At 37.0% G+C, this 12,328-nt stretch overlaps 1 protein-coding gene and 1 long non-coding RNA gene across 2 annotated transcripts; both read right to left on the bottom strand.

Moving 5' to 3' along the window:
• Positions 1-2,296: 2,296 nt before the first annotated feature.
• Positions 2,297-5,008, bottom strand: LOC122072867 (G-type lectin S-receptor-like serine/threonine-protein kinase LECRK3). The gene has a single exon (XM_042637291.1). It carries the CDS (start codon positions 4,965-4,967, stop codon positions 2,574-2,576), a length of 2,394 nt encoding a protein of 797 aa, XP_042493225.1. The 5' UTR covers positions 4,968-5,008; the 3' UTR covers positions 2,297-2,573.
• A 2,921-nt stretch (positions 5,009-7,929) lies between these two features.
• Positions 7,930-9,032, bottom strand: LOC122072868. Its single transcript, XR_006138600.1, has 2 exons — positions 8,521-9,032; positions 7,930-8,427 (listed from the first exon to the last, which is right to left on the bottom strand). It is a non-coding gene; the product is annotated as an uncharacterized LOC122072868 (long non-coding RNA).
• Between the last annotated feature and the right edge of the window lie 3,296 nt (positions 9,033-12,328).

Here is a 12,328-nt window from a genome sequence, read left to right as displayed (position 1 = left end):
AGAGGAGGACGCAGGAGTCCAGCATGACGAGAGGTTGCCATAACCATCCATATATTTGCCTCCCTTCCAATCTCTCTCTCTCTCTCTCTCTCTCTCTCTCTCTCTGTAGATCTTTTCCCCTCTCTTTCTTACTCTAAACTTTCTTTCGTGTACTGGATTTCACTTGACTTTCAATGGTTCCATTAGATGTGCTTGGGTAGAAGTTCTATATAAATGTAATGTTAGGGTGCATTTGGTAATTATTCTGTTTTAGAAACAATGTTTTGTGTCAAAATCAGAATTTTTCGTTTATGTGTCAAAATTTTGTTTTGAAACGAAATTCCAATGTTTGAAAATGATAACCATATTCCAACATTTCTCATTTAGGGTATTTTTCTTTTTACCTAGTTTTTTCTAAAAACGAAAAATTGAACCGTGGACACCAAGTGGAACATTCTGTTTTCTTGTTTCTGTAAAATACAAAAAATGCCGAAAACATTTTTCTAGACGACTAACAAACACAGGCTTAGTGTTATGATCCATGGCTCATATACTCATATACCAAAATCCTATTTAGTGGGAAGGGGTGGGGAGACCACATTTTTCTAAATTTTCATTTGGAAAATTTCAAGGCCAACTTGAGCATAAAATTTCCCTTATATGAAATTTTTGAAGGTAAAAGATTTACAGATTACCAATTAAATTGAAACTGCATACAAATCAACATCCCTCTTACGTCTCAAATTACTCAAGCAATCCATTATAAAATATTTTATACATCCCCTTATTTCATTGTTTCCCTATAATACCCCTCAAAGGCCTACAATTGCAATGAGCGGTGGAGGGACCCTCCCCCAATTTTTAATACCTTGAAACTACCTTTTGTTGACTTGGATAAATACATATGCCCATGCATTTGTGGAACTCAGCTCCATGTATGGTCTACGTTCACAAACATAAGATAGGGTACCACATAATTAAATATGCCTGTGATTTAAATAATTTAACAATATAAAATAAATGGCAAACAATCATTAAAAAATTTTATAATAACATTTTACGTCACATTGTAACTACTAAAACATCATTGTAATATGGCTTATTCAACATGTAAACTTTTACTCTTAAAAATTTTGTTTCTATTATTATTATTATTATTATTATTTTTGGTTAATCAGTTCGGGCCAGCTTATGCGCATCTCAACTGATCGAAGTGAGTGAGTTATACATAAAAACAAGGCTGTTCTAGTCACAGATTCAACAATATTGAATTATTAAAGCACTAGTGTCTGTCCTCTTAAATTGGTTCATTTCTCAAATAGATTTCATACGGTGACACTGATACTACCAAACAAATACAAGTCTCCATCATCATCAAAGCTTTGATGTCTTGTTGTCTCCGGGACCATTTGTATTGATTTTTGTATCCCAAAATTTGTAGAGTTGTCTCTGTCATTCTGCATCATGAACGTCTTGTGTGGGTTGCATTTGTGTGGTTCAAACTAGTGTTCCAGTTCTTCTCCAACTGCTTGGATATTCAATTATTTACCTATTTCCCACCCATTTAACAGCGGAAGGACTTACATCCCGACATCTCTGGCTGCTGCTAGTGTGGAAGCCATGCTCTTGGTGTTTGAACATGTCCAATAATTTACCTCTCTATTTCACCTTGCAACCGATTACTTCATTACCCTAATTGACTCATTCGAATATAATCATGATTTAAATTAATCCAATTGTTTTAAGAGAATGAAAGAAACAAATTAATGCTTGATGAAATCGAACTAAAACTTAAGATTATATATTAGTCTTCGTTTTGTCCCACATGTTAATCTTGTACATATTTTTCTTATATTCTTTAATATACATTTTGCTGATCTTTAGCTTCAAAAAAAGAAAAAAGAAAAAAATCATAGAATGAAAATTTAAGATAAATAATTTCTAGTAAATACAAGCTAAGCACAGGGGAAAGATTGTAATTACCCCCTTTAAATTCTTGCACACTCCATTATCGCCAAACATTGCACGACGGCAACCAGAGTCTTCTAAGCATAACTCACTACTATCTTCTCTGTCTGTAGAGTAAAGTATTTAAAACCACCTTAAGTTTTTCTTATTAGCCAAACATCCTAATAGGAAAATTTTTTCTTTATATAATAAATCTTTCTGACAATACTATTCTGATTTTTTTCTTGATCACCACTTTTTGAAGCAAGCTATCATGGGCTTAATGAATAAGTCCTTATGTTGTATATCTAAATTTGCAGGTAAGTTCGGAAAGTAGATCCAACATTAATACAAGAGAACACTAGAAATATAAATAAAAAAAAATCAAATCAAATTAACAAATTACACAACTTTAACTTGGTTACAAATATTTAAACCCATCCCCACCCAAAGAAAGAAAGAAAAAAAAAGACCTGATTACAAATAGCTAATCTTATTAAAAAAAAAAAAAAAAAGATTTGATTACAAATAGCTAATCCTATTAGGTGGCTTGAAAATATAAAAATCATACAACAATCTCAGAACAATGGCATATAGGTTACAACAAATGATGGACAAGGCTTCAAGATTACACAACTTTGACTTGATTACATGGTACTCAGAAAAGAAGTGGGACTAGGAGGAACCGGTACCTCTACAGTCCCTTCCAACATCAGGACTACCTTCTTCATGGAAGGACGAAGTGAGGGGTCGTCTTGGATACACCAAATTCCGACCCTAACCATCCTATCCAATCTTCTTTCGTCCACCTCTTCCTCACCAACCAACTTACGAAGCTCACCTGTCTCAAAACTATTGTAGACCCATTCTGTGAGGATGACTTCTTCCTCTGGAACATTCATATCAATGCCCCTTCTACAACATATTAACTCTAGAAACAGGACCCCAAAACTGTAAATATCTGCCTTTACTGTTATAGGCATGTTTCGGTGCCACTCAGGTGCAACATACCCTCTGGTCCCTCTGATCCCAGTTTGAGTCCTAGTTTGGTCTATCTTTAACAGCTTTGATAATCCAAAATCAGCAATCTTTGGACATCGGTACTCGTCCATGAGTATATTTTGAGGCTTTATGTCACAGTGGATTATCTGGGTGTCACACTCTTCATGTAGGTAGAGGATACCTCTAGCTATGTTGAGAGCGATATTCACCCTTTCATTCCAACATGGTGGCCTTTCGGATTTGAAGAGAAAATTCGCTAGTGATCCATTGCTCATATACTCGTACACCAGAAGCCTATTTGGACCATCACAACAATAACCAAGCAATTGAACTAGGTTTCTGTGATGGGTTTTGGCAATCACTCTCATTTCAGTTTGAAACTCTCTCTCACTTTCATCTAACACTTTGTCCAGTTTCTTGACAGCTATGATCCTCATGCCATTTGATAAGGTGCCTTTAAAAACAGTGCTGAAAGCTCCCCTACCCACCACTTCTTTGAAACCTTCTGTTATTTTCTCGAGCTCACCATATGTAAATGATCGAAGTCCGATCTCTTCAACTAATCCTATATTTTTTGCCTCCTGATCTGAGATCTTCTTATACGCCCAAACATGGTTTTGGTAAACAAGAAAGGCAGAAAATGCAAATACCATAAATACAATGGCAGTCAATGTAAGGCAGATAATTAAGATACCTTGAGTACTTAGCCCGCCTTTCCTTTCTTTGGTTCCCATATGATCACTTGGAGTGTTGGGGCTACAACTCCTGCTGACTTTAACAAAAGTGAAGGTAGTAGTGGTGGAAGTATCTACTATCATTCTTCCGTATCTCAACGGGAGCTTCTGTTTACTGCACTGCTGGTCTTTAAACATTGCAGCCTCACAGTTACCATCTGCCAGACAAGCATCATGGCATTCTTCTTCAGTTTGGGATGATAAAACTGAATAATGATCATCTTCCCATGAGATGTTCTCCAATTTATATATGGAGTTGCTGCTATTTTCTGTTTCATTTCCACACCTCTCAGCTTCTAATTTTGGTTGGCAACCCAAACTTTGGCGACTCTCGTTAATGTAATTGAAGAAACGAGGAATACAGTTGCATACGGCCCGTTGATCCCTGAGAGTACAATATGCGTTCAATCCGCAAATGCCTTTGGGGTCACAGCTATTGGTTGATGATACCCATCTAATAGACCAACTGCTCTTCTGTTCCAGATCAATTGAATAGACTCTGAAGATCCCATCAACATCGATGGTCATGCGGTAGAAAATGTTCCTGTTTATGGGAGTTTCACCAGAAAAAAGATTCTTTATAGTGAAACCGGTACCATTCAGCAAATACAGATATCCATCAGCATCAAGATTTAATGAACAGTTGTCTCCTTGCCCATTTGTACCTGAGGCCCAATATGAATATGGGGCTGTGTCTGGAGAATCAATGGGGTATTGAACAAGGTGGCCGTCATGCTGCATATTGAGCCGGAATATTCCAGTCGAGTGGTCGGTTTCTGATAAACTAGAGAACAGCTCCTGCCCTGCCGTTAGCCGCTGACCTGGGAGAAGGGTATCGGTGGGGGAGTGATCAAAACTTTGCCAAATGATACTTCCGGTTGAATTATATAGAACGAAATTGCCTGTGTCAAGCATGGAAGCCCAAGAGGCAGACTTCGAATCATCACCAATAGATTTTGGTTGGTCTTGTTGTGTGGGTTGCAGGATCAAGCTACCATCACTTGTAAGGTTCAAAGTAGCATTGGTAGACAAAGGTGGATCGTCTCGGTTTACTGTCCATACCACAGTATGTTCAGGTATTTGAGCAAACCAAATTCCAATGGCAAACCCATTTCCTTGTGGATAAAATCCAAAGGCAAATCGACCAGAAGAAGAAAGCCATGATGATGAATTGGTGGAGGAAGGAGGGGAGAGAGAAGAACCTAAGCTAATGTTGGATGACCTAATTTGTTGAGCTGCTACTACTGCAGAAACATAAAGTGCAGAGAGGAGTAGTAGAAACACAAAGGTTGTAACAGTAGCCATGAGAATTGGATGAAGAGAGTAGTAGTCACTTGGTTGGGTGTGTGATCTATATAAACAATTAAACAATTGTCTTTCGGTCCCTTTTTATTGTTAGTACTAACAAGAATAGTCAAGGCTATTACCAAATTAACCAGTTTTGAAATCCAGTACTGTCTTCCTCTAATATTTCCTAGACTTGTTTAACAAACCAAGATAATTACAGAATTGAATTGTGTAAAAGCACCACCGTGCACTTCAAGCCAATGGAACATAAGATAGAGATGTTTAACTTCCCGAAATAAATTAGAAGTTCCCAAGAAGAAGGTAGTCCAATATTTTTTAATCGCTCCTCAGTAGTCTCTAGAATTTGGATCCGGTTCATGGATGCTCCCACCCCTCTGGTCCGGGCAATTGTCTATTCGAACTTTTGTCTGAGCCACACACACAATGCGCGTCAACGCAAGGGTGGCGTAGGTTGTTGCAATACTTCGAGCCTCCTGGTTTTGATTTTTTTCAACATTTTATCATGTGGGAAGCTTTTCTTCACCATACCTTTTTTTTGGTAGAATTTTTCTTCACAATACCGTGAATGTGAAGGGTCACACACCATAATAAATATCTGACCCCACTATAATACGAAGTCACAATTTTGGGGATACCTCTCCGTTGACAGTGACGGAAGGAAAATTCGGTCTTTATTTTTGGTCTATTGACAAAAACTTGGTCTCTTTTTTTTTTTTTTTTTTTTTTTTTTATTTATTTATTGTCATATGTAAAACCCTACAAAAACGAATTGAAGATCAGAGAAATATTTCCACCGCATATGCATGAGGGTCAATGGAAGCACATCAGAAAATTCACATTAGAAAATGAATCCCAATCCTCCACATCACGGCAGCAATAACACATAAGCATGTAGATGGAGTAAATAGAGAGACTAAGGGCGCTTGACTCCACAAATTCAATGATAATGGTAATGAATTGAAATACCATTTCGATCGTAAAGGGTACGTACGTTGAATGTCACCTGCTATGTCACAAATCCATTTCCTAAATTATAGTGCACCAACTTTATAATAGAATTGTAGCTGTATATAGGGGCAATTGCATCCTTTGGATTTTAAAATCTAAATTGCCAAAGTAATTGTCTAAAGAGCCATTGTCAAGGGAGAATCATATAAATGGGAAATGACTTCTTGTACTAATTACAGCTTACAAGTTGTAAACTTCTTTTAATTGTCCATGGTTTAATTTTTGAAATATATAATATATTTGATACAGGGTATAAAGGGTTTTTTCAAAAACTGAGTCATTTGATGTAATTTTTATGTGTAATGACAGATTTATTCTCACTGGGAAAAAAATCTGTTGTACGAAATGACAAAAAAGTAAGGTTAATCTTGTTATAACCACCTCATATAAATTTTTCAACACTGTAAAACCAATTCATTATTGAGGGTGAGGGAGGCAAGTTCATTGCCGGCCTCCAAGAGATCGGGTTAGGGACCTTTTTAGATGGAAACCATGAAGGAGTTACATTGAATGTGAAGGGGAGGAGGGCAGTTGGTAGCACTATCGGATTTAGATCGAGCAATGTATGGAACAAGTTCACCCAACTGTCGCATTTATTGGGAATACACACTAACACTCTCACCTAGGGCTTTAAAAAACCCTAATTTCTCATGGAAGTAGAAAGGAAGAGCGAGAGATTGAGATGTTTTGATAGAGGAGAATAGCCAAAAACCATGGGTTGCTCTCTCTCTTTCCCTTATATAAAGTGAGTAGCCCACTTTGAGTGGGCAACACAGTTTGAGTGCAATTGGATTTTGAATCCCAATGGGACCCTCTTATCACTCCTGGAGCTCTCATTGCCACCCAAACTCGAAGAAGATCTCTTCACAATTGGTTGGCAACACCACCTCCTTCATCACCACACACTAAGGTTTCAATTGGTTTGGTTTCGGTTATTTGGTTTGATTTAGTTAGGCTCAAGATACAAAATGCATAAATTAAAACCAAACAGAACCAAGAATAGAACACCTGAGAAACTAAAACTGAACTGACTTAGTTTGGTTTGGTTTTGTGTATCTTTCCTTGCTCGGTTTTAATTTTGTTTCAAATTAAGTTTAAGTCTTATTTTAGGTGTTTAGACCGACTTTGTGTATGTTCATTGACAACTTTGTACATCTTGATTGACAAAAAAACCTTATTTGTTAGAGACATAATCTACCAAAAAATTTTCAAACATTAAAAACGAATAACTTTTTTTCGACTCAATTTGATTTCAAACGATTAATTTCGATTTCGATTTTCAGTTTCAATTCTAAATTGACATCCTTACCACACACCAGCTCTTACATCTTCCTCACCACCACCCTCCCTCCAATTCCACTCCACACTTGGGTACTCAATGCTTCAGAAATTAGCAGGTCGAAGGGTTGACAACATAACATTTTCTATCATTAGCGTTCTGTGTAAAAGTGACATACTCTACAATACTAATGGAACTTCGTAGTTGACTTCCATTACCATTCAACAACTGTTGTGTTTTTTATTCATTTGTTATTATTTTTAGGGTAAACATCACTCCCCTCCCCTGAACTGGCAAAATATCAGCTTGACCCCACATCTTTGTGAAAAATATCACTCATTTCCCCTACAAAAAAAGATTCTATCTAATGACCTCAACCGTTATAAATCGCTTGTTAAGTCAGGTTATATTTTTTTGTAATCTTCAAAATACCCCTTAATTGTGTAATGCCCAATATACCCTTAAGTGAAAAAAATAAAAAAAGAAACCCTCGCGATCTTCGTTGTTCACAGTTCACACATGTAAACGGGTTGCTTTTTATCTTTTTAATGGATAATGATCAAAATTACCAATTTCTTCGAAATTCCAGCCCCAAAAGTTGAACCATCAGTACTCATGGAAGAACAAAGAAGAAATTAAAAAAGAGGGGAAAAAAAAATCAGTAGCTGGTAATTTCCATGGCTCCAAACATATGAAACTCTTGTATACATCAACCCATGTACAAGAAGCAGAGTACAATCGTGAAATCGTTCAAAACTGATCAAGAAGAGGGAAAATTGGATCTTTATTTGGATACAAACTATTACGATAGAACAGAACAATCATTTCTGCTTATGCCTCTTGAGATGATCAATCAACTGGGGCCCCAACAACTCAAGTACATGACCGTCCGAAAGGATTCCTCTTCCTGTCGAAGCTTGGAATGATCACCGCTCTTGGCTGTCTTTAAAGCAGGGGAATCGACGGAATTGGTGAAAAGCCTCGCCTGTTTGGAAGAAGAAGAGAAACAAGTACAGGTAGACTCCTTAAGGGAATAGACGTCGGAGTCGCAATTGGAGGCCTGGTCTCGCATCCCTGCTTTGTACAACATTACTCTGCTCGTGTACCTCAAGCTCATCTCCCACTTCTAATAGCTCTCTGCAACTGAAAATTGAAGAAGAAGAAGAAATACTATACCAAAGCATGACGAACCATTATCAGAACTAATTTCTCACAGAGGCAACTGGGTATCCCAAAAAAATCAAAAATTGCGGAGTATCTTACCCATGTACTGTGAGAAGCTGCAACAAAGAGAACCTCAAACAAAAATGGAGGACAAACGCGGCATTACAACTTTCCCACAGGTTGTCGATGAACGATTTGAAGCTTCAAGCTTCTTCTCCTTTTGCTCCGGTTCAGCGAGGGATTTCAGGTAAAAAGCAACTGTGTTTTGGCGACAGAGGGGAAGGGGATAAGAAAGGGGAGAAGAAATTGGTTTTCCACTTCCTAGATTTGAAATCTAGGGCTCCAAATCGCATATAGAAGTAAGCACTGATTCATCGCATGACTTGAGAAAGAAGAAGCTCCAATGTAGAAGACGATTCAAGCTAATGAGGAGGTCATCGCATGTGGAAGCTTCGATGAAGGGGACTCACCATGACCATGATTCTCCTCTTTCTCCTTCGGTTCAGCGACAAAGGTCGAGGGTGAGCTGTTGTTGTTTCAGCGAACGGAGAAAGAGGAAGAGGACTGAATATCAGGGGTCTTTCACTCAAGGTATCTTAGGCATTTCATAATGGATCAAAATCCTCTGTTTTTGAAAAACAGAGGATTATTTTCCTTTCATAATTAGGGGCATTTGGAGGATTACGAAAAAATATAATTTGAACGGTTGGGGTCATTAGATAAAATCTTTTTCTTGTAAAGGAGGTGAATGATATTTTTAAAAAGGTGAGGGATCAAGTTGATATTTCACCTTAGTTCAGTGGAGGGGAGTGATGTTTACCCTTATTTTTATTATGTGATTCATCGTATACATACGGAAGATTCATTTTTATTACTTTAATTTTATTTTTTTCCTTTGATTTAAGCAGGTGGAAATGGAATCAGCCTAGCTCCATGATTCCGATTCTGATTTCAATTCCAATTCCAACTATATCGGCTAGAAATCAACTTGTATCAACATAAAACCTAAGGCTATGTTTGGTAGCTAAGAGAAGAAAAGAAAATGAAAGAAAAAAGAATTTAAAAAAAAAAAAGAAGAAAAGAAGAAAAGAAATGAAATGAAATGAAATGATGAGAAAATAAAAAGAGTATGCATGTTTAGTAATCAAGAGAAAAAAAGATTTCATAATTTTTAAGAGGAATTTTAAATTTTAAAAAGCTAAATCTTCTCTTATCGTGGGTGAACACATATTAAGTGCAAACAGAAATTCATAACCCAATAAAAAAATATAAAAGTTAAATTTTTTTTTTCTTTTTTCCTCTTGATTATCAAACACAGCTTAAATATTTGACTACAAGTCAATCCAATCAATTTGATTAGAAACTGATTATTCAATTTCAGTTCCTCAAAACCCGTCACATGTCAAGTACGTGGCATCATAAACAAAGCGTGGGTGCCTGAAGGTATGAAGACCAAATTTTTGACTACCAAAAAACGTATAAATAAAGCAAAGTTTGAAACTTTTGTGACCACCTATGCTATCAACATTTAGGCCTTTAATATAATAATAGTAATTGCACTTTTGAACATCCTTTCACCACTTCTTTTTCCTTATAAATCATTTTCCAGTATGCGGGGAAGAGGCAATGACGAATAATCGATGCAAGGGGGCAAAGGCAAATGATGGAAGATAGCCAGCAGGAAATACCTTCCAGAGAAAGAATTTACGAAAAGACGATGCTGCCACTAAATCTGGGGTGTTAAAGATGCTGATATGCATCTTCTCATTAGTCTCGTATATTGGTGTTTTCCATGCCAACAGTAGAGTTCTTTCATCTAAATTTAAATATATGGAAGGTGCTAGTATGGTCTATGGCCTAAAGTGGTTATTTGCCAGGCTTTAGATCACTTCCCACCTTCACAATGGAGGAGTTGGAGAAAAACTATTAAGAAACCAGACGTGGCAACAAGTTGATGGGCTAATGAGTAGGTAATTAAGTTCGTAGTGTAGACCTAGGATTAATATAATAATATCGAACACCAGATATATAAATTTAATGAAAGAAAAACTTGGTAAAATACAACAAACCACTCAACTTTGCATTGGGGCGTACTGAAGATAATTGTGATCTCCTTTCACATATATCAGAAGAAGTTGTGATGCCATGTCAAGACGAAGAATCGATTATAATAAGTGGTGATGTATCCTTTCTATTGATGGCAATACCAAAGGTGGGGTGGGATGCATCTTACTTAGTAGATTAGTGTCACTAGGTTTCTATGCCATCGTTCTTTGTTGTTATTGTTTTTTTTTTTTTTTTTTTTTTTTTTAATAATTCTAAAAGAGAGAGATCAATTTAAGCAAATGATGTGCACACTAGCATTGTGTAATGGGATATTATACACTATAACATCTTATTGATTATTGTATTTCCCTCTATGCATTGTAACCATTAAATCTAACAGTTGTTACATCGCCACTACACCATCTATCTATCTCCCCTCTTTGCTCACCGTTGCAACCCACTGGTTGCTAATCTCCCCTCCCCCTGCCCCAACGTGGCAAGTAGTTCGTAGTGGAATCATCAATTTTTTATGTTGGTTAAGAGAGAGGAACATGAGAAAGATGAGATGAGCAACCAACGGGTTGTGAGAGAGAGAGAGAGATATATGGTGTAGTGGTGGTGGCGGTAGTAGGGTTGCAACAACCAATAGATTTAATTGTTGGGATGCAAAGAGTGGGAAATCCAATTATCAATAAGAAGATAGTGTGAACATCACTTTTCCTATAAAGTGGATCAATTGCTCATACGAGTCAGTATCCAACATCTGTTCTTTTATTTTCAAATATACCTATTTGTATCCTTGTAATGGTAGAAGGAAGGACATGTGTTGGATGCTAACTTGTACGACCAGGTGATTGTACGAGCAGCAGCTCCTATCTCACTTTCTCAGTTTTGTATTGTTGTAATCCGGCAGTCACTAAGAGGGGGGTGAATCAGTGAGTCCAATTATGATCCCAAAAATCTGTCTGATGTCTGGCCAAGAAAAACCTGATATACCTGTCCCTGTTTGCACACAGTCGTATGCACACTCAGCCTCTCATAGGCACTTCCAAGCTCTGTTAGTTAAAACGGGAACGGCAAAAAAACATTATTCGGTACGGGCATGTTTTAAACGGATCAAAACGTGAACGGGACGGTCAAAAATACAGTCAAATATGGTAAAAAAGGGAAAAAATAAAAAACGGACAATACGTTTTTTAAACGTTTATATTTAAATAATACGGTGTCAAAAAAGGGCAATATATAGACATAAATTGGCATAATAATTCTCTAAATACCTAGATAATAATCAAAACAAATATAGATAATATTCATTTGAAGTTTTAAACGCGTTTTAAACGCGTATCCATTTTTAATATCCGTTTTTTTACTATAAAAAAAAAAACGGATACGCGTTTAAAACTTCAAATAGCCCCGTTCTCGTTTTTTACCGGTTTTCTGTGAAAAATTCGACAAACGGCGTTTAAAATGGTAAAAAAACGGGACGGCATTTTAAATGCGTTTTAAACGCGAATTAACTAACAAAGCTTCCAAGTGTGCACACCCATTCCACATTTCACGCACTTCATACAAAATGCAAACAACAAGCACCCACAATACAGGGTTTTTACGAGGTTCAACAATTTGCCTACATCCCCGGAGTAGTGTCTGTAAAGGCTTCGCACCTACTCAATACACTACTTTTGACTGTATCCACAGTCGGGAGCACCCACACCCAATTTTCTTAAGCTGAAGCCGAGATGGCACTTGCAGTGTCGATACAATGTGTAGCACCCACTCCCAATGCTTAGCACCCACTAAGCACACAATAAAGAATACTATTAAATTGGACTTATATCAATGCCCTATAGTCAAGCTCTGC

The sequence above is a fragment of the Macadamia integrifolia genome, chromosome 3 (assembly GCF_013358625.1).
Source record: "Macadamia integrifolia cultivar HAES 741 chromosome 3, SCU_Mint_v3, whole genome shotgun sequence".
NCBI classification, from domain to species: domain Eukaryota; kingdom Viridiplantae; phylum Streptophyta; class Magnoliopsida; order Proteales; family Proteaceae; genus Macadamia; species Macadamia integrifolia.
The sequence above is the reverse complement of the archived record's forward strand: the minus strand, read 5'-3'. Positions and strand labels throughout refer to the sequence as shown.

Bases quoted from the DNA above. Each gene is read 5' to 3' on its own strand.
- LOC122072867 (XM_042637291.1), bottom strand. From the start codon at position 4,967: ATGGCTACTGTTACAACCTTTGTGTTTCTACTACTCCTCTCTGCACTT.